Source organism: Chanos chanos, chromosome 16 (genome assembly GCF_902362185.1).
Source record: "Chanos chanos chromosome 16, fChaCha1.1, whole genome shotgun sequence".
Classification (NCBI taxonomy): Eukaryota; Metazoa; Chordata; class Actinopteri; order Gonorynchiformes; family Chanidae; genus Chanos; species Chanos chanos.
Genome location: NC_044510.1, coordinates 6,217,817 through 6,240,316, shown reverse-complemented (window position 1 = coordinate 6,240,316; position 22,500 = coordinate 6,217,817). Strand labels below are relative to the sequence as shown.

General features: G+C 43.7%; 2 protein-coding genes across 2 annotated transcripts in view; one reads left to right on the top strand and one right to left on the bottom strand.

The window, feature by feature from the left end:
* fmnl1a (formin-like 1a) overlaps nucleotides 1-3,817 on the top strand; it is a 16,826-nt gene extending 13,009 nt beyond the window's left edge. The window contains exons 16-26 of the mRNA XM_030793466.1: nucleotides 1-87; nucleotides 273-475; nucleotides 731-965; nucleotides 1,235-1,303; nucleotides 1,420-1,500; nucleotides 1,759-1,888; nucleotides 2,428-2,591; nucleotides 2,738-2,839; nucleotides 3,056-3,160; nucleotides 3,418-3,523; nucleotides 3,714-3,817. The exon at nucleotides 1-87 is cut by the window's left edge and continues 38 nt beyond it. Of these exons, the coding sequence (XP_030649326.1) occupies nucleotides 1-87; nucleotides 273-475; nucleotides 731-965; nucleotides 1,235-1,303; nucleotides 1,420-1,500; nucleotides 1,759-1,888; nucleotides 2,428-2,591; nucleotides 2,738-2,839; nucleotides 3,056-3,160; nucleotides 3,418-3,523; nucleotides 3,714-3,778 (1,347 nt within the window). The 3' untranslated portion in view covers nucleotides 3,779-3,817. The remainder of the gene's footprint in view (nucleotides 88-272; nucleotides 476-730; nucleotides 966-1,234; nucleotides 1,304-1,419; nucleotides 1,501-1,758; nucleotides 1,889-2,427; nucleotides 2,592-2,737; nucleotides 2,840-3,055; nucleotides 3,161-3,417; nucleotides 3,524-3,713) is intronic.
* A 6,125-nt stretch (nucleotides 3,818-9,942) lies between these two features.
* Nucleotides 9,943-22,500, bottom strand: part of srcin1a (SRC kinase signaling inhibitor 1a) — a 57,266-nt gene continuing 44,708 nt past the window's right edge. The window contains exons 15-23 of the mRNA XM_030793922.1: nucleotides 21,872-22,166; nucleotides 21,586-21,725; nucleotides 21,305-21,457; nucleotides 19,657-19,782; nucleotides 18,430-18,864; nucleotides 18,046-18,345; nucleotides 15,992-16,129; nucleotides 11,911-11,918; nucleotides 9,943-10,399 (exon numbers count right to left, since the gene is read on the bottom strand). Of these exons, the coding sequence (XP_030649782.1) occupies nucleotides 9,943-10,399; nucleotides 11,911-11,918; nucleotides 15,992-16,129; nucleotides 18,046-18,345; nucleotides 18,430-18,864; nucleotides 19,657-19,782; nucleotides 21,305-21,457; nucleotides 21,586-21,725; nucleotides 21,872-22,166 (2,052 nt within the window). The remainder of the gene's footprint in view (nucleotides 10,400-11,910; nucleotides 11,919-15,991; nucleotides 16,130-18,045; nucleotides 18,346-18,429; nucleotides 18,865-19,656; nucleotides 19,783-21,304; nucleotides 21,458-21,585; nucleotides 21,726-21,871; nucleotides 22,167-22,500) is intronic.

Below are 22,500 nucleotides of genomic sequence, written 5' to 3'. Positions count from 1 at the left end.
ATGCCAACGTTGAACTGGCAGGCTCTGAAACCCAATCAGGTGTCAGGAACTGTGTTTAACGAGCTGGATGATGAGCAACTGTTAGGGGTAAGGCTCCTAAAATTAACCGACAGTTTTTCACTTCGAAGGTTCTTCCCTCTGTCTGTCTCTACCACAGTATCACTCAGTATTAAAACATCGCCCGTTTTTCCTTCTACACACTTACCCATAAATACTCAGCTGCTCTTCTCTCTCTTCTCGATTAATTCTCTCTCTTCCTCTCTCTCTGACAGGAGCTGAATATGGATTTGTTTGAAGAACAGTTTAAGACTAAAGCTCAGGGACCTTCTACAAACCTTTCCAATCTGAAGGTCAAAGTGGCGCAAAAAGCTCCCAGTAAAGTGTCTCTGCTTGAACCCAACAAAGCCAAAAACCTGGCCATCACGCTACGCAAAGGGGGCATGAGTCCGCCGGACATTTGCGCTGCCATCGAGTCGTACGTACAAGCGCTTTCTCAGACCTTGTGTTTGGTGTATCTTCAGCACGAGTGTTATCTGTTTATTCGTAGTACTCTGTATAATCTGGATTAACAGTTTGAAAAACGAAGCTTTAGTCTGATATAATCACGTCAGTCAGATGATGTCTCTGTAGAGTTCTAAAACTTATCTAACAAGATGTCATATTGTTCTCAAACTGGAATCTCAAACATATCTCTCTCCCTTCTCTCTCTCTCTCTCTCTCTCTCTCTCAGGTATGACCAGCAGGCTTTGAGTCTGGACTTTTTGGAGTTGTTGGAACGTTTCATCCCATCCGACTACGAGCTGAAGCTTCTGCAGAACTATGAAAAGGAAGGGCGCCCTCTAGAGGACCTGTCTGATGAGGACCGCTTCGTGATGCGCTTTGGCAAGATCCCGCGTCTCCCCCAGCGAATCAGCACGCTTACTTACATGGGCAACTTCCACGACACTGTCAAACGCCTACAGCCGGTCAGTAACCCGTCCATCACTAGAACAAAGGACAGACGTACCACTGCAGTCAAATTAGTTTTATTTTAAAAAGGTCGATTTTGCCCGTTGTGATGTGTTAAACTGGACCGATTTCCTAAAACGTGGTGTTTGGTGCCCTTATCACTTGCATTTCCAGTTTGTTTGAAAAGTTCTGAAGGACATACTTTGTTGGGAGGTTGGGAGAGGTGAATAATGTGTGTGTGCTAATCTGTTTTGACGTCTGCTTTCATTTGATCCTCTTGCCACAGCAACTGAACTCCATCATCACAGCTTCCATGTCTCTCAAATCCTCTGCCAAACTGAAGAAGATCTTAGAGGTGAGTGGCTGACTTAGCCGTCCGTCAACAACGTGCACCAATTTGGAGAGCATCCTGCAGATGCATCCAGAGATGTGATTGGAGAACATCAGTGTAATGTCCCGCCTCTCTTTCAGATTATTCTGGCTTTTGGCAATTACATGAACAGCAGCAAAAGAGGAGCAGCCTTCGGTTTCCGATTACAGAGTCTCGACTTGGTGAGTCAAACATCAGGAAATAGTCCCGGAGTTATAATTCAAGATTACAACACAAGACTGAGATTAACCGTTAAAGCAGTAGAGGCTGAATATTGACTGAGTCTGATATCGGAGTTGAGAACAACAACTAGATTCCACAGAGAAGAATTTATATGTCGTCGTCAAAGATGAATGGAACAGCACCGGCTCTTTTGAATGCTGTTTTATTTAAAAACAAATCCATCTCTTTCTCTCTTTTTTTTCTTTCACTGTGTTCAGCTGTTGGACACTAAGTCGACAGATCGATCCCAAACCCTGCTGCATTTCATTTCGAGCATAGTGCAGGAGAAATACCCTGACATCGGTTCCTTCCACTCTGAGCTGCACTTCATAGACAAGGCCGGTCTAGGTATACACATATACGCATACACCCGAATACACTTCCACTAATATACACATGCACTAATATATACAGATATACTGATATAAACATATACACGTACACTAACATACACTTAAACGAATATTTACATATGTTAATATACAAATACACTAATATACTAAAATATACTAATGTACACACTCAGCACAACAACAGCTGAATGTCAAAAAGCCACAGTACTCAATTTACACTATGGCCAGTGCAGCTCTGAATAACAAACGCTCATCTCTGTAAATCTGTGGTTATGGTAAACAAAAAGTGTATGTAATATCATTTCTTATGTGATTTTGTCAGTTACTCTGCTGAGGTATGATTGAAAGATAAATAAATAAGGAACAGTAAATGCAGAAAAAGACGTTTATCTTACATTTCTCCCTTTTATACTTGACACCCAGTGAAAATATAAAGAGACCTGTATGTTGAAGTCAGGAGAACTATATTTGGCGTGTAATTACAAGGTGAGAATTACAATCTGTGTGTGTGTGTGTGTGTGTGTGTGTGTGTAGTGTCACTGGACAGTGTGTTGCAAGACGTCCGTTCTCTGGAAAAAGGGATGGAGATAACCAAGAAAGAGTTTCTGGTTCAGGATGATAACCCTGCCCTCAAAGAGTTCATTAAAGTCAACAGTGAAGCGCTTGACGCGCTCGTTAAAGACGGCAAGACAGCGCAGGTCAGCATGTAAACACACGCGTGCTCACGTACTCACACACACACACACGCACACACACACTCACACACATTTAATACTTTAATTGTGTGGGTCTGTAATGCTTGATCTGATCAGGGTTTGTTGTTGTGTCTCTTCCTCTCCACTAGGAGGCGTACGGTACTGTGGTGGAGTATTTTGGGGAAAACCCAAAGACCACTCAACCCTCGCAGTTCTTCCCCGTGTTCGTCCGATTCGTTAAAGCCTACAAGGTGAGAGGCTACAAAGAGAAAAGTCAAAGACACTGCGATTGTTTTAAAAGATCAAATTTTGTTCGATCAGATCGTGGTTGAAACAAGTGAAACCAAACCGAGGCATATCTTTTTTTTATTAGAGCTGAAACAAAAAATGTAATGAGTTACACAGATACTTACCATTAAACATGTGGTCTGTGTGTCTGTGTGTGTGTGTGTGTGTGTATAAAACAGCAAGCAGAGAAGGACAATGAACTGAAAAAGAAACAGGAGGCCCAGACTGCTGAGCAGCAGAATCAGTCTACCCCCTCCCCCCGAAAGAAAGAGACCCCACAGAAAGTGAGAATCAACCTCTCTCTCTCTCTCTCTCTCTCTCTCTCTGTCTTTCGCTCTTCTTATTCTTCTTCTCAGTGTTTCAAAGCTTTCAAATATTTTCCTCTTTGACTTTGAGCCTGAGTATACGGTAATTCATCTGTAAAAATCAAAGAGGAATACAGTTATTAATCTCCAGATTTCACCATGCCTTTATTTCCTACTGCATTGCCTTGACCATGGTCTGGCATGACCTTTGCCCTTTCTGACCTCACCCTGGCCAGGGTCCCATGATGCCCATGATGCCCAAGATGGACCTGATAGCGGAGCTGAAGAAACGGCAAGTCAAGCCGCAGGTCACGGATGGAGCCATCGATGACATCATCACAGGTAACAGGAGTCAGACACAGGAGATTAGGATGGATTAGGAGATTATGAAATCAGGCGAACATATTCTTCTTGGGAGAGTGAGAAAGTGTAAAAGAGTCGATAGGTCAGTTAGAATGTGAGATTCCTCTGTAAGCAGATTTCACTTTGAGTGTTGACTGGTGTGTGTGTGTGTGTGTGTGTGTGTTTGCAGATTTAAGGAACCAGCCATATAGAAGAGGAGATGGACGGAGACCAGCACAACGACAAGACAACTGAGATTGTTCTCATATGCTTACCCTTAGAGCTGTCAGTGCACACACACACACACACACACACACACACACACACACACACACACACACATGCACACACACACACACACATACACACACACACAGAGAGCTTTGTTTCTTTCAGACAAATACACACACCTATGGTCATACTAATACTCACTGCATCACAGATTCACACACTGTACACACAAACACATGAAGACACACTAACAAGTAGACATAGAAGAACACATACACTCTTACACACGCACACACACACACACACACAAACAGAAACACAGTCTGTCTTTGTGTTTTCATCATTCAATTATAGACCATACCTAATGTCAGAATATATACCATGGATGCAAAGAACAGTCTTTTAAAACATGAAGAATGTATCATATCTTCTGTACAACTCCTTACTTTTTATTGCTATGTTGATGATAAACTTTTTTTTCTACTTCATCCCAGCCAAAATTCTAATTAATGTTTTTTTTTAATATATATATATATATATATATCCCCTACTCCTGAAGACAGTGTAAAGTATTTTGAGCATAATATGATTTTGACTTGAAATGTATTTTTTAAGAATATTGTACACTCCTTTTCAAACAAACAAAAGACAATAAAACAAAGCAAAAAAAAAAAAAAAAAAAACAACAAAAAAAAAAACAAAACCCAACAACAACAAAAAAAGAGTGAGCACACGAGCCTTCTCTGTTATACAAGGTTAACGACGCAACGTTACGGAAAAAAAAGACAGGAGAACGACACGGTAGAAGAGAGCTGCACTTTTATTAGACACACAACCACGTCAAGTATGTACAAAATGCCTCAGCTCTCTCAGATTCTTCTCACAGGGAACAGAAAGAAAACCCCCCCCCAAAAAAACCAAAAAGAAAAGAAAAACTAAAACCACATTTCTCACAAAGTTATCGTGGCATCCACACTGATAAAGTACTTTTGTTTTCATTTCAGTATCCGTAGCTGTTAATATCTTTAGAATCTTTATTTATAGAGAGATCTGTGTTGTATTACTGATATGTTTTACACTACTCTAGAAATGGGTGTGGTTAGGGTCGTACCATTTTTTTTTCTTTTTTTTTTTTAAACTTTTATTTGGCAGAGGTGAGTTCAATCTCTGAATCACTCTGTAACACTCACGTTTTCGTATCTCTCCCATTCAAAAACCAGTCACCACATCACAGAATACAGAAAGACTGGACATGCCTATGTCACAGAGATACCAGACATATAAAACATCTTAATTTTTTTTTTTATTTCTCTCCCTCTTCTGTTGCTTGACAGTTGTAAATTTGTACCTTTTCTGTTCACTCTCTTTATTGGAAAACAAGTAGACAGTTAATCGTACCGTGCAGCTGCTTTGAGAATATACATGCATTGCTAATATATATATATATATTTATATTTTTTTTCATATATACCTTTGACTTCATCATCTATTTAAAAAAAGAAAATCTTTTTTTTTTCTGGACATAACATTTTTGTAGAACTCTCTAAGAATGACACTGTCTATTTACATATTATTGTCAAGGTTTTTTTTTTGTTGTTGTTGTTGTTGTTAATATAGATGTATATTTGTGTTTGATGCCAAGATTTCAAACATTCACACAATCATGTTAAAAATTTCCATAAGGGAACTAGATCCAGTAAAATAATCTACATAAATATGTCTATACCAACGTGTCTCTGGTACTCAGCTATAGAACCATAAGTTTTAGGTGTGCTTTCAATCAGTATTCTCAGTGTGCTATTTATATGCCTGGAGAGCCAGACATAACTTGTCAAGCAGCAGAATCATCCACCCCCTTTGTCTCCTTCCAGTTTCAGACATTCAAACCCTAGTCTATTATTCTCCTCTCTTTGACAACGCGTTAAAATAAGGTTTTGTTATTTAAGTCACAAATAAAGCTGTAATACCATCCCCATTCACCAGATGGTGCCCTAGCATTCAGTTTCATTCTCGCGTTGAATATTTGCTATCAGAGACTTTTTAGGTAGGGCAGTGTTTACAGTCCTGCTTCTGCAGACTCACGGTGCTGTACATAGTATAGCTTTCACGGGCACTAACATGCCTGTCTAAACCCAGCAGTTAATCTTTAAGCCTTTGATTAGCTGAGACAAGTGTGTTTACAGCAGGGAGAGACCAAAAGAGCTGTGAGTCTTCAGGAGAACTGGGAAACTCTGGGCAATATTCTGGTAAGCCCTACAAACTTCTTTAAGTAGTTAACCCATAGACATTTCAGAAGTTTCTTTTTTTTTTCACCCCCAAATGATTAATATACAGATAAGGGCTATATATTAGCATTGGTTTAGCTAAACTGTTCGCTAAGTTACAAAGTTCTATTTCTCAGTGTATCATATCTCTCTCTCTCTCTCTCTCTCTCTCTCCCCCCCTCTCTCTTTTTCTATCTCTTTCAAAAATGTTTTAACTGTCTGTCTCAACACAGATTTAATAGACTTCAAATGATTCACTCCATATTTCAAATCACAACATAATTTTGTAAAAAAATGTAAATCACAGAATCTACAATGAGTCCATTTCTATATTACATACATGAACTGTACTGTACATATAGGTAAATATATTCAACTCAATATATAAAATGCTTCTCTTGTGAATAAATAATTTGCTAGTGTGATATATTTATATTTATATATATATATATACCTTCATAGTTACAAAAAGAAAAACCTGTACAAAGAAATTTCAGTAAATATAAAACAAACAAACCAAATGAAAAAATGACAATGTACATTTTTTTGGGGACACTGTTCTTCACAACCTCTATGAATTTTCATACACAAAAAACACCTGACTGAATATATATTGAAATATGGTGTACAGGCTAAACCATGTAGGTTAAAGTTTGGGACAAAAATTAGCATGAGACAACCTTCAGTATCATTAGCAGGCAGTCATAAATGAGTGTTGTTGTTGACCTCACCCCCCCCTCCAAACCCAGAATCCGCCCACACGCAATCTCCCACAGGATTCAACAATATTTGAAAAAGAAGGCAAGAAAAAAAGAGTCCTTAATTTTTGGCCCGTTTACTTTCTAAACTTAGCATTTGCTCTGAGAGCCAGAAGTAGCATGTCAGAGAGTTGCAGTCGTCGTTAAGACTCCTAGCTATATTAGCATCTCCAGTCGCGCGTGAAGCCTGCTACTGCCTGTCCAGAGCCACTGAGCATAGCATAGGGCATTATGAATTGGAGGATAGGACTGTGCTTACAGCTGCATGAAGAAGTGAATTTCTCTCGTTTGACTACACTCTCTGAAACTACAAACTCGAGCCATAAAAAAAAAAAGAGAAGAAAAAAGCTGTGGCTGAGCTGTTAGCGTTCTCGCTAAAGTCGCTGAGCTATGACTTTTTGGCCAAGGCCTTGAAGGATTTAGAATGTGTGCTTATCATCTGGAGCAGAATGTTTAGTTCTTTAAGTACTGGGTTTTTTGGGGGGTTCAGCAGTTGTTTTAGGGGATGTTATAGGAGGGGGATTGTGCTATTTGGTATTTCTCTTAAATACCTTTTACAGCAAGCTAATTTTTTTTTTTTTTTAAACTTTTGACCGATTTTAACCAAACTCTCTCCCTCTCTCTCTCTCTCTCTCACACACACACACACACACACACACACACACACGCACAAACAAACACTTATCTCGTCTTCTCACACCAGCAGAACAAAAAGATTGTTTTGGCAGGATTCAGAGAGTCAACAAAATCGGCAAAGGCCGAAGCCACTCAAAACAGCACGGGGAAAAAAAAACCCCAAAACAAAACGAAAAAAAAAACCAAAACGTGCATCTCTACTTGTTGAGCGCTTTCATCTCGTGCTCCTCTTGTGCTGAGAGACTGTTAGACAGATTGCACAGCGCTGAGGCTAAAGCTACAAGAGACAGAGCTGTTGGCTTTAATTAAAGAGATTCTTCGAGCATAGCAGACCGAGCCTAACCTTTGATCCCGTTTTCTCTGCACTCGACATTACAATGGATGACTCAAATGCTCAGTTAGAATCACAGGTCTCTTGTTGGTTCTGTTTACAGACACACACAGGGCTGTCTGCCCTTGATCCCAGCAGCCCCTCCACCCCCCCCCCCCCCCCCCCCCCCCCCCTCAACCTCCCGTCACGAGGAATCACTTTCGCTTGCCTGTTCAACGCAGCGTCGGAAAATTTCCTTTCTATTTCGTTCGCCCTGTGTGTATCTTCGCTCGTTACTTTCCTGACAACGGGACTGCAGGGCAGCCTTTGTGATGTCAAAGTTTTTCAGACGACTATGTCTGAATCTTAACGGCTCAATAAATCAAAAGTGTGGAATATGAGTGCACAGGGTCTCTAATAGTACGCAATTTATCCACATAAATCTTTATATGTTATTAGTTTGCAGCTTAAACAGGGTGAATGGTGCATCATCAAATTTTCCAAATCTGATTTGATATCCAGAGAGGAGTCAGCGCATCCTGATTACGTTTCCTGTTACAGAGAGCTTCTAGTTAGTTTCCAGCAGTTTCAAGTAACTGCTGCTGATTTTGTCATATTTTGTTGCAACTGCTGGCGCTTGAGCCGTAATGGTATGCATATAAGGTATGCGTATAATTGTTTGGCTCTGATGACAGGATATGCATATGTCCAGCAGACAAGTGTTACTGGAGGACTGACCCTGTCCTGAATGTAATATTTTTGGATTTCATATATGAGCAATAAGACCATCTGTTTTGTGCGTTTTGGCCGAATTTGTGAAATTGTTCAAGACAAGGTGTCTATGCCAACTGAAAGCTGATTGTCTCACAAGTTAAATTTGCTTTTGTTGTTGTTGTTGTTATTGTTGTTTCCCAAAAAGATTTCCCTCTCTCTCTCCGTCCATTGATCTTTTGCTGTTTGTGACTCCTGCATACAACATTTTTTTTTCTAAGAGCCTTAACTGTTTACTTTAAAAAAAAAAAAAAAAACACCAAAGATATGCCAAACACACCCAAAATAATTTTGTGGGCAAAGTCCAACTCCCATTTCAAACAGGCCTTCCAAACGCCTCTCTATATGCCCCTCCCTTTTTTTGGCTAAGCTAGTTTTGAAAAATCTACAGCCAATTGGATTCCTGTGAGGTTCCCCTAATCCATAAGTCACCATGGCAACCATTCTCCAAGTCAATAAAGATGCAACAAACTAACACCCTATTTTTGTGTTTTCCCTTTCAACCTTGTAGAATATATAACAACAGGCAGTGTGCAAGTGTTGGGAATTAGAAAAATGGTACATAAACCGTTCAGAAAAATGGTATGAAAAATGATAGCACCACTATAGTTAGATACTGTAATGAGAGAGAGAGAAACATCTCCCCAAAAAACAAAGAAAGAAAGAAAGAAAAAAAAACGGCACCTTAAAAAGTTCACGACTTTTGTTTTTTTCTCTCGATGCTTTATCGTAGCTACTACTACAACTACTGTTGTGAATTATTGCAGCTCTACTCACAGGTTCACAGTCTACATAGTAAAACGTCATGGATGTCTATCAGGCCTCACGTCTCGTGTGTGGTGAATAGTTTATGAGTGCTGAGTTATCACTCTCTCTCTTTTTTTTTCTTTTTTTTTTTTTTTTCTCTGGTGCTGTGGGTGCAACTCTGGCGTCGAGCTCCAGACTGGACCCAGCAGGTGGTGTGTCTACTTGTCCATCTGTCGAGCGCTCTGTCTGGGGGACTGGCAGTGCCGTTGGGTGGGTGGACTCTGGAGGATCCAGCACACGCAGACGGATGATGATGATGATGATGATGATGAACTGACTTCAGGCAAAACAGAATAAGCTCGAGAATGCACGAGTGAGCTACAGCTTGTGACTCTCTCTCAATTCCCTCAGGTTGAAAGAAGTTCACAGGAGTTTATGCAAAACAAAGAAGCTTCTGGAACTTCCAGCTTAAGGGGATACGATGGACAATAAAAAAAAAAAAAAAAGACGATGTCACCAGACTAGACAATACGTCATTAGAGATCATTCCACCAATCTCTGCATCCCTGTCTTTTTTTTTTCTCTTTCTCTCTCAGCAAAAAGCCATTGATGGAGAACACCGTGGGTACTTGAATTATCTTCTCCCCCTTAACTTCCTCTAGACCGGTGCTGTCAATCGGGTCCTCTTCCGCATGGCTCTCCTCATTCCGCGTCACCGTGGGAGACGGTCTTGGGAAAGGTCGCGCTCTTCTCTTTTAGGCTGTCGAGGGCGGAGTCGGGAAACTGTAGGCTTCGCTCGGAGGGTTTCAGGGCCAGGGAAGAGAGGGAGAGAGCGGAGAGAGGAGAGGAAGGAGAGGTGGAGGAGGAGGAGGAGGGCGTGGGCGAGGGCGGGGAGCGGCCGTTCGACACGGGGATGGAGGAGGAGCAGGAGTTGGAGCGCTGCTCCCGAAGGAGACGGTGGTGTCTGATGGTGGAGGAAAGGAGCAAGGCCTCGGCGCTAAGGCTGGAGGCCGACAGGCTGGCCAACAGAGCTCTCGCCTGATTGGACGAGGCGGTGAGAGACGACAGCGCCCCCTCCTGGGGGTACTTGCGCAGGCCCGTTGGCAGACGGCCTGAGAAACTGGCCGCCCTGGTGCCAGAGAGGAGAGGGTCGACTTTACTGGCACTACCCACTGCCTGTGGGCATCACAGCAGGAAAAAGAGAGAAGGAGAGAGAAATGAGGAGGAAGAGCAGAGATGAAAAAGAGAATAGAGGGCAAGGTTTGAGAAAAAAGAGAGAATAAGAGAGGAACGTGAAGAAAATTTACACCGCTAGGGACAGAAGAGGCTGTTGATGTTGGTGTTTTTTAAGAAGGTAACACAAACGCACACGCACACACTCTCACAGACAAAAACACACACACACACTTTAGGAAAGTGAAGAAGTTTCTGTGCAGTGTCAGATCATTGGGTTGGGGGGGGGGGGGGGGGGTGGTGCGTGAAGAAATATGGACCAGTCCATTTTGTGGCTCTGGAGGGGGAAGCAGCATTTAGAGGGTGGAGCTGTGAGAAGGCCAGAGAAGGGGGAGATTGTTGATTCCGGATCTGAAGCCTGGGGAATTCCATTGGGATGAGAATTCCACGGAGGAGGAGGAGAAGCCGTGAATGAGCAGGCCTGGGTTTGGGTCAGTTCTGGGTCTGGGGTTGTGTCAGGTCAGGTTGGGTCAGGTTGCTCACTGCTGCTTTGAGGGGTGGGGTCACAGGGGTCAAAAGGTGACAGCGTTTCCATGAAGAAGGTGATCAAGGCCCCGGGGTCGATGACAGGTGAGAACGCAGGCAGGTAACGAGTGATGATGTGGAAAGAGAGAGAGAGAGAGAGAGAGAGAGAGTGAGAGAAGAAAGGAGGTAGGGCGGGGGAGGAGTGAAAGGATGGAGGGATGAAGACAAAAGACAAACACAAGGGCATTGTTATTTCAGGTTAGTATCAAACATGCTTGATGCTAGCCAGGAGAAATCATTTTGGGCAAGGGGGGGGGTGGGGGGATTTTAACACACGTAGAAAGTGCAAAATCCACCCTCGCATTACATAAACATGAGATTATTAACACCAGGAACATTGGTAATGTATGTGTAGTCTGAATGGACCTTGGTTATTGGCCATTCAGTGGAGAACCAGCGTTCAGTTCAGTGAACAGATATGCAAATGCATTAAAAATAAGGACAGCATCAGTGGGCTTCAGTGATGCTGAGCAGAGTAGCTGTCCGTGGTGCTGCACTCCAAAGTGTAGCAACGCTTCTCTCTCTCTCTCTCTCTCTCTCTCTCTCTCTCACACACACACACACACACACACACAGTTTTTCATTTTCTATCCTCCTCCTTAGAGACATTGCTGAAATGTTCTGGACATGTGGATTTAAATTTGTGTGTTTTTTTTTTTTTTTCCCCTTTCTAAAGTAAGTAGGCTACGCTGTCATAAAAACGTACAAGTAAAAAGTGTGTAAACTCTCTCCTCTTTAATTCCCAAACCTGCCCTCTCCGTCTGACGGGGGCGTGGGCTTTGAGACAGGACCGAAAAAAGCACTTCAGAGAGAGAGAGAGAGGGAGAGAGACAGAGGGAGAGATGAAGAGAATTAGGGATATTCTAAAGAGACTGAGAAGAACCAGAACCATGTTGGACCCGGGCAGATAACCGAGCCTCCTGCTGAAGAGTGGGGAGTCGTGGACTGTTTACAATCACAGCTATAAAACGTATGAGAAGTATACCCTCACGCTCACTCACAGTCCCTCTCTCTCTCTCTCTCTCTCTCTCTCTCGCTTTGAATGTCTGTGTCTGTGTCTGTGATGTGTGTGTGTGTGTGTGTGTGTGTGTGTCTGTGATGTGTGTGTGTGTGTGTGTGTGTGTGTGTATGTGCGTGTGGGGGGAGCTATGGCCGGATTTGTGTTGGGCTGTGTGTGTTAGTGTGCTTGTGTGTGTGTGTTTGTGTGTGTGTGTGTGTATGGGGGTATGGGTACGTGTGTGTTGGGGTGTGAGTGTGGGTGTGTGTGTGTGTGTGTGTGTGTGTGTGTGTGTGTGTGTGCATTTCATTGGTCCCTTCCAAAAAAAAAAAAAAAAAACATCACGAGGTATTTTAAAACACATCTTACATCTGTTTATCGACAAACACGTGGACGTATAAGTTACTTCAAAAACGGTCCCGAAATATCCTGCGTTTGAGTCAAGGAATAGCTACGCGATACTTTCCCATCAAACTATGAATGTGTCCAGGGCTGTCACAGAACTGGACCGTTGACTTTTGAATTGAAACTCAGACTGAAAAGGACTGTGTGATGAGCCAAAGGCTTCATGGCCACGCTCCAGTGACACTCACTCCCAACTCCTGCGGGAGGAGCTGCATTTAAGGAGCGCCTGGATGGAGGCCATCTCTCTTCTAAAGGGGACTTTTTTTTTCTTTTTTTTTTTAGAGCATTGAGTCTACAGAGAGAGGGAGAGAGAGAGAGAGAGAGAGAGAAAGGGATGGAAAAGATAGAGGGAAAGATGACTCGTGGGGGAAGAAAGTAAGAGAAGGGAGAAAAAAAGAGAGAAGGAGAGAGAGAGAGAGAGAGCTGAATATGAGAGAACAACATAGGCAGAAAAAAGAAATGTGGTGAATATGCGTGTGTGTGTGTGTGTGTGTGTATCTTGTCCCTGAAGAGAGTCTATAAGGCACAACTTGGGCCATTTATTCCACTCTGCTAGAGCAGAAAAACAGCCTCTCTCTTTCTCATCCCTCTATCTCTCTAATTCCTCTTGTCCATTTCCATTCCCTCTCTTCTATGCTGCAGTGCCCAAGAGCTGCCAATCCATAACCTCATATAATGCCTCTCTCTCTCTCTCTCTCTTTCTCTCTTTCTCTCTCTCTCTCCCCTCTCCCTTTCTCTCTCTCTCTCTCTCTCTCATGGGCCACGCTCTTTAAGGAGAGGGAGCGGAGTGGACGGGGGTAGGTGATGGCCATCGATCAATCTATACGATAATTATTAGTGACTTAAAAACACAAACAACTCATAAACTTAACACCTTATTCCATACGCTTCTAGATGACACAAAAGCCCATTGCTTGGAAAAACTGGACACATATACACGCACTTTTTTTTTTTAATGGTAGATTTTGGGGACCTCCGCTGACTTTATAAAAGTCACACACACACACACACACACACACACACACACACACACACACAGATTAAGCAAATTAAAACATGCTTTAAGGAAAAGTCTGCAGGGCTTCCTCACACTTTTGTGACAGCTGTAGCACCAATCAGACGTAGTTCTGACAGTGTCATCAGATAGGGACAGCATCGGAAATAAATACTGAGGGGCAAAGACAGGTCAAAGGTCATAGGTCGGGATTAAAAGGTCCTAAGGTCATGTAGAGACTTGTATTACCTTCTGCTGTGACCCCAGAAGAGATGACAGCCATAGGGGGCATGTCTGAGGGTCAGTCAAAACAACAAAATAACAACAGTTAGTGAATAGTGCTCAACATAGCAAACTGGGAGACTTGGGTCTCCTAGGAACATGGGAGGGTAGAGGTCACCTAGCAACAGACGTAGTAAGGCATCTTCATCAGGAACAATACATACTGTGGTATCTGATAGCAAAGAGTAGGACGGACTTAACGTTGAATTTTAGGTTAGTCCTGTGTTTTTTGGGGGGGTTACCAGGCCTGTGGGATTAGGTTAGATACTGTGCAGAACGCTGGAGGAAATCTTGTCTGTTTTCACCGTGTTTTTGACTGCAACACCGAAGTTTGCGAACAGAGAGAGAGAGAGAGAGAGAGACTGAAATAATGAACACGTTGAAGGAGCTAGGCGCAGACGTTTTGTACGGCGCGGTAGTCGTGTTCTTTGAGTTCAATTTTTGCTTTCCATTTCGGTTCCCACCCAGGTGCCGTTGCGTGTGATGCTTTATTGGGACTGTGCTGTGCTGTGCAGGAACCCTGCTGTGTAGCTGCATGCTAACAGGAACACAGGAACAATTCTGATAGCCACCAGAATACTGACAAAGAAAATGGAGAGAGAGAGAGAGAGAGAGAGATTATGTGAGATGGAGTGACAGACAGAGTTGGAAGGAAAGCAACGAAGACAGACAGGAAAGCTGAAGACAGAAAATGGAGGGATAAAGAGCTTTAGAGAGATAAACAAGGAATGGAAAGAAAAGATGAAAAAGATAAAGAGAGAGAGAGAGAGAGAGAGAGAGAGATGGCTAAGATAAAAGAGAGCACACATAACTACATGGGCTGCAGGGGGGAGAAGAGGAGAGTTGTGCTGTCCGTTTAAAAGAGAATAATTAAAGATTTCTCTGATTCTGCAGTGTGCTGATTACCCTGTGTTCAACAGGGGGTAGGGGAGACACTCTCTATGGTAATTACACCTCCTCTGGCATGTTTAGTAGACACAGTTACAGATAATGTATGTGTGTGTGTGTGTGTGTGTCTCGTTCTTTAATGAAAAGTCACACAGCAAATCCGTCACACCGCAAACCCGTATGTGTCTATCTGTCTGTTTTCCTTCTGTTTTTAAGTTTCATCCTGTTTTTCATCTTTTCTCTCACATAACCCAGCACCACTCCTGTGGGATTTTCTCTCTCTCTCTCTCCGTCTCGGTAAAGTTTTTTAAAAGGCGCTTTTTAAAGTACTGCCAGTTCCCTAACGTTTTCTGACTGACATTTCAGCAATACGAAAGTCCTCTCTCGGTCTACACACACACACACACACACACACACACACACACACACACACACACACACACACACGTGTAGCCTAGCCTCTCCTGGGTTGTTCGAACAGCACACAACACTCTGGGAGCTCTCTGAAGTGAACTGATGTTGATTGCCATGTTGGATGTTTAACATGGCCTCAGACGGCCATTTTGAGCCAGCTGGACTTAGAAAAGCCACAGATGAGTTTCCAAAGAAGATGCTAGAAACTTCCAGCTGCATTTACCATTTATCACTATTTGAAAGACATGTCTAGTCAGAGAAATGGGCAATAAACAAGTATGATTCTAGTGATAATAAAAGCCTAAGTTATTGAGTGAGTGAACGTGTGTGTGTGTGTGTGTGTGTGTGTGTATGTGTGATATGTGATTATTGTACTCCTAGCAACAAATGTCATTCAGTTAATTTCAAATATGATTTTCTTTTTAACATTTTTTAATATTGGAGGTTTGACTTTGCATTTCATGAAATGCATGAAATGCCAAGTCTTACAGGAATATGATTCATACGCTTCTGGGGCCAAACACAAACATAAACAGTCAGAGTGAGGGAGGTTGTGTGTGTTAAGTGTGTGTAAGAGAGAGTGTGTTTTGTGTAAGGGAGTGTGATAAGTTTGTGCAACTGAGAGTAGTTAAGCTGTGTGCAAGTGAGAGTGGTTAAGTGTATTTAAATGAGAGAGTGTTAGATGTGTGGAAGTGGAAGTGGTTCAGTTGTATGTAAGTGAGAGAATGTTAAGTGTGTGTAAGGGAGAGAATGTTAAGTGTGTGTAAGGGAGAGTGTGTTAAATGCGTGTTAGTCAGGGTGTGTTAAGATATATGCAAGTGAAATACTTAAGTTGCGTACAAAAGAGCGTGTTAAGTGGTGTGTGAGAGTGTGTTAAGTTGTATGTAAGGGAGAGTGTGTTAAGTGTCTGTGGGAGCGGGTTAAGTGTGTGTGAGTCAGAGCGTGTTAAGCTGTGTGTAAGGGAGAACGTGTTAAGTTGTGTGTAAGTGAATGTGTGTTAAATGGAAAGTGACTGAGAGAGTGAAGGAAAGGGCTCGTACCTGCTGCTGACTCTTTATGAAGTCGTCTCTCTGTTTGCCTGTTTTGATCTTCTCCATACCACTCTGCTGCAGGTGCTTTAGCCGAGACAACGCCTTCCCACCACCGCCCGTCTGAGAGAGAGAGAGAGAGAGAGAGAGAGGGGAGTGAATCTGACATCCCATAAAACATGACAGGAAGTATTTGCTAAATACTTCCCTGAGTCCACGGTGACCCGATTAACATCCTCTATCTGCATAAGATCTTATAACATAATATTTAGGAACATGTTTAACATTAGAACTCAGCGACGCGACCACGACCCAAAATGACCGTTACGAAACGATGACAGCGCGGTCGTGCTTTCGCCAGCGTCAGAAGAAACACACAGTTCTGCCTCACTCACATGGAAAACACACAGACAGAGGAATAAGGATGAGAGGAGATGGTATTGAGGAGACATGCCCCCGCCCATGCCCGCACGCGCAAACACACACACACACACACACAAAATGAAACACTTGAATCGAACTACATAACCAACCATCCATCACATTAATTCCAGATCAGTCACTTGCTCACTCACTCACATGCGCACGGACACCCACACACCCACACACACAAACAGATAACTTATAATTGCTCTGAGCGGAGCTTGCTTATTGAATCCTAGCCTGTCTTTCCTCTTCTCTTATTGACTTTATTACCTCTGCACCACAGAGAAAAAGAGCAAGGGAAAAAGAAAGAGAGAGAGAGAGAGAGAGAGAGAGAGAGATGGGGGTGGAAAGAAACAGAGGGTTGCAAGAGAGAGAATTGAGGGAGGGAGGGCGAGAAAGAGAGAGAGAGAGAGAGAAATACAGCGACACAGAGAGGGAGAGAGAGAGAGAGAGAGAGAGGAAAGGGAAAAGAGAGTCAGAGGATGTGCTCTTAATGCATGAACAGAGCCAATTAGCCCTGTGGTTTATGGAAAAGAGCATCGACCATCCTAAATCAAAACTCTTCACATAGAAGCACGGTGTGTTAATGAGACCCACTGTCAACTGTTCAATTACACAGATGAGACACACTGACAAACACACATACACACTCACATTCATACGTATTCACAAACATACAGACGTACACACACACACACACCAAGGCGATCTCATGTTCCCTTTCCCAGTTCTAACTTATGTTCTCACTGGCGATTCACCATTCACAATGCAACGCGGTCCAAAACTAATCTCATTTCATCTCAATCAATGTTTGAGAAAACAGTATTTATCTCTTTCTGTTGTTCCTCGGTCCTAGAGACACTTGACTGTTGAAAGTAAACATCCTTTTATCCACCCTTTTATCATTTTGTGCAGAGAGACAGTGAAGCAGCAAAGTTCATATTACGAGTATTGACTGGGACTATCCATTATCCTTAGTTTGGTGTGAAAGACTGGTGTGTTTCCCTTGATTATCCCGCAGTTTTGTTTCGTTTTTGTTTTTTAAATGTCAGATATGACAATACAAATAAAAACTATCAATCGGCACCAGACGAGAGGTAAAGACATAATTAGCGGTCAGTGACAGAAAAGAAGACACCTCGCTGAGGAGAAAAAGTGGAGACAAGCGAAAGAAGGGGAGGGAGCGTCAGAAAGCAGTTTATTTTCAAAAGAGACAGTAATTGCTGTTTTTTTTTTTTTTTTTTTTTCAGACGGTAAACAGTGGAGGCCTAGCAAAATCAATTAAATTCCCCTTAACAAAGAAAAAAAAGAGAAAGAGAGAGACACCCCTAACCCAAAACACAGAGAGACAGAGAGAGGGGGTGGAAGGTAAACTACCACACCAGAGAAAGAGGAGACAGGAGAGGAGTGGGTGGAGAAAGAGAGGAGCAGAGAGAAAGAGAAAACGAAAAAGAAAAGATGTAAAGTCGGATGAGACTGACGATTTGGAAAAAGAAAGGAAAAAGAGGGGCAACAGACCGAGAGAGAGAGAGAGAGAGAGAGAGAGAGAGAGAGAGAGAGAGAGAGAGAGACAGAGGAAGCTACAGTGAGGTCTGAGAGTCAGTGGGTTGAACCTTGGCTGTTGCCGTGGTGATGGAGGTTGGTTTGGGTGGAACAGGGGGTCTGTCTCTCTCTCCTCCACCTCCAGTTTGGGAGAGAGTCTGGCCTGGGGGGTCGTGAGCCTTGGAGCTGGTGGTGGCATTGGAGATGTGGGTAGGGTGATCCTGGGGTTTATCTGAAGGGGGGAAAAGGAGCCCCACGTTGGCTTGGGTGCTAAACTCAACCAGACTGAGTTCCAACTCGCGTATCGTCTCTTCCAGACTGTCCAGTCGCCGGTAGGTACTTCTGCGAATGTCCTCTCTCTCTCCCCGGGTCTGCCGATTCCGGTCAAAGCCGGTCTGAGCTTGTTCCAAGGAACTGTTGAGCTCCGGTGGAGATGATCCAGTATCTGTCTTGACTCCTTTATCTTCATCCCTCCGCGTCTTGTCGTCCTCCTCCTCCTCCTCCTCCAACTCGTAAGACTCTTGTATCCTCAGTTCTGGCTTTCGTGATGATTTTGCTGGCCTCTCCCTAACTGGTGGTGAAGTATTTTGGTACACAATTCCACCAGATGGTCTTCTGGTCTGGACCTCCCTCAGGCTCTGAGACCCGTTTCGTGTCAGAAGGATCTCTTGGCGGGTTACCGGCTCTTGTCTGCAAAGTGATTGGCCGTGTGCTGTGGCCTGGCAAATGATGTCATTTCCTGTTCTTATGTCATTTTCCGTATAACCGTCTATCCATGTGCAGCTGAAAATAGGTCTCCCTTCAGAGTCCTCCGTTGGAGAGTGTGGAACTGAAGCACACTCGGTCAACACAATCTGGGGGACCGTATTTGGGGACGCACTGTAGTGCACCTACAAAACAAAACAGAACCACGCCTGAAATAGCCACATTCAAGCTTTCATTTCTGCATAAGAAAATGCATTTATTGTAAACTCGTAATTAAATAACTGTTCTTTCTTTTTCTGAATGAATAATCCAGGGAATTGCAGTAAAAAGGAGAGAAGAGTGATCATTATTTACCTGTGACTCAAGTTTTGGCATGGTGGTCTGCTGCTGAAAATCTCTCTCAGATGCTGTAAATAGCTGACAGACACAACAGGGTGTATTATCACCAGCACACACACACAGACTCACACACACAATAACTGAGCTAAACTCAGAAATGTGTTGGATCAAGATAAAGGTCACTCAGTAAAACAGTCCTGTGGTGATGAAGTCTCTCCACAGGACAGTTTATGAAAACCTGCATTAGGGACAGGGTATTAGGGTATGGAATCAGACCCTCTCTTTCTCTGTCTCGCCCCCCCCCCCCTCTCTGTTTTTCTCTCTCTGCATATCTCTCACCTTTTTTCTGTCTCTCTCTCTTTATCCCTCTCTTTATACACGCATGCACACACACACACACACACACACACACACACACACACACACACACATATATATATATATATATATATATATATATATATATACTGTATATGTGTAAGTATCAGTTCTTTTAACATGTGTAGCAGCCCCCCCCCCCCCCCAACACACACACACACACACACACACGCACACAAACACGCGTGCATGTTTGCATGCGTGCGTGTAGGAAAAAAAAAAAACGCAATCCACATACGTCCAGCTCTGGGGACTGTTACCTTTCCCACTGTGGCCCCATGGGGCATCAGATGGGGGATGGAAGGGGCGGAGCCTGTCCTGATTGGTTGAGAAGGGAGAAGGAGGGTGCTGGTGTGGTGAGCTCCACGCGGAGCGCGCACAAACAACTGGGAAACATCATGAACCGAGAGAAAACATGTATATTCAAGCCCTCTGCCAACAGTGACCTACACACCACATAAAGTATATAGTTTAGAGTTTACATTTATGAATATTTCTGGGTAGTCTGTGTGTCACTGTTATGCAGAGTCTATGACGCTGAACAGAATAATGCGTAAACTTATGTGGTAGAACTTAGCGTAGAGAAACATATGCTGCTATGAGCCAGACTGAGGGAAAAGCCCGGGTTTGGTTTGACCCGTCTCACTGGGTTCTGGTGAAAGCTCACAGTGAGGTCAGAGCTGCAGGATCCCGGGTTGGGGAATTCTGACTGGGGGTGTCTCAAAGTGAGTGCCAGGGGCACGGATGACATATGGCATCTGGTGGTTCATTGTGTCAATCAGTCATGCAAAAGACTCCAATCTGCTTCCCAGCCTGCTGCTGGTAATGAGTGTGTGTGTGTGTGTGTGTGTGTGTGTGTGTGTGTGTGTGTGTGTGTGTGTTTGTAAGTGTGTGGGAGTGAAAGCCTTGGGCAGGTTAGGGATCCTTCAAACATGTTCAAGTGGTTCAAGTGGTTTTTCCCCTCTGTGTGTGTGTGTGCATGTGTGTGTGTGTGTGTGTGTGTGTGTGTGTGTGTGTGTGTGTGTGTAATGCTCAGTCAGAGTGTGTCAGACACAGCTGTTGCAACTTGTGGCTCCAGTGCTGATGTTGTCTGAGCTGGAGCAACAACTTGCAGCATTTTAATGCACAGCATGACATGACTGACACCGCATGGTGTTTTTCACTTCACTTCCTCAGAGAACAAAAATCAATCAGTCAATCAGTCAGTCAGTCAGTCAGTCAGTCAATCAGTCAATCAATCAATCAATCAGTCTATTTTTGATCGATCAGTCAGTCAGTCAGTCAATCAATCAGGCAGTCAGTCAATCAGTCAATCAATCAACTTGCTTTACTGCACACAAAGAAGTTGTGTTTACTGCAACTAATATAAAACAATGCAAAATCAAGACAGCTACAACAAAACACATAAATCCACTTCAGGCTATTAGTACACCCATACACCGTTACTATAGCTACTCAGACTGTAACTACAATCATATACTATTACTAAAGCCACTCAAGACTGTAACTACAATTATATACTATTACTAAAGCCACTCAAGACTGTAACTACAATTATATACTATTACTAAAGCCACTCAAGACTGTAACTACAATCATATACTATTACTAAAGCCACTCAGACTGTAACTACAAACATATAGTTTTAATCTAGTTATGTGTGTTGTGTTTTTTAATCAAAGAGAGTGCCTTTAACTACTAACTGTCTCTAACCCTGTAAAATCAGTGTGAAGCTGGGTAAGTGACACACTGGTGGCAGCAGTACAGTTCTCACATGTAAAACCTGTGTCATTCCAGTAGGTAACGGCAGAACTGCTTTCAGTGTAAGGGGCGACTGGAACCCTTCCACCCCTTCTAAACACCCCTGCCCCCTTCTCTTCTCCGTAACAGGGGTATGGTGTGTCCTACCTCCAGCTCAGCAGTGATCTTCTCGTCCTCCATGTCCTCCTTCTCTCCGGAGGCGATGGTGGGAGGGGTGGAGGCGGGCCGGGGGGCTTCGGAGACACTCCTCCTCAACTTCACGTGCGGCTTCTGCATCTCCATCTCCTCCGACTCCGATTTCTACAAACACACACAGAGCGTGTCGGTGAATGTGTGTGTGTGTGTATACACATGCACGGACTGTGTATGTGGCTCCGTTCTGGGTTCATTTATGTGTGTGTGTGTGTGTGTGTGTGCGTCTGTGGCACCTTAAAATTCTTGGCAGGTACGATAGTCTCCCCGCTGCGCGTGGTGAGCCCAGGGGATGATGGGAAACTTCGGCGCGGCGGAGGGGGAGGGGGCGACTTTGAAGGTTTCTCTGTACGATACCTCGCCACCGTCAACTCATCTGGGGAACGGTCACCAAGGCAACCATGAACGTCAGTTTACCCCAGAGACAACAATCACCAAATCCAAAGCTGACCAGTCAAGTTTTTGGTCGAAGTAAAATCATTTGGTGAACCATTTCGAACAACTGAGCAAACACACTCTTACCTGATCCGCGTCGGGAACTGGCCTCTTTGCTGGAGAGTTTGTGTGTGGCGTGCTGGGGTTTGTTAGTTCTGTGCTCGGGGGTGGTGTTTGTACTGGGTTGGTTCTGGTTCTGGTTCTGGTTCTGGTTCTGGTTCTGGTTCTGGGTTTGTGCTGGTTTAATCTGTTTGGCAGCGAAGTCCAGATCTGGGATGGCCTTCATAAGCTCGGCCTGTGTCTCCTCCAGCAGCCGGTTTATGTCCTGAGCGCTGTACTGAGTCAGACTGGCTCTCTTCTCCTCCCAGTCACGCTCTGCAGCCTGCACACACACACACACACACACACACAGACACACACACACACACACACAGACACATGCACACACACACACAGACACACACACACACACACACGCGCGCGCACACACACACACACACACATGCACACACACACACACACACAGACACAGTCACACATGCACACAGACAGACACATAGACACAGACAGGCACGTGCGCACACACACACACACAGACAGGTGCGTGCACACACACACACACACACACACACACACACACACACACACAGACACAGTTTACAAATGTGACAGCATCTTATATATGAGTACTAGAATATGGTGACATGTACCGTAAT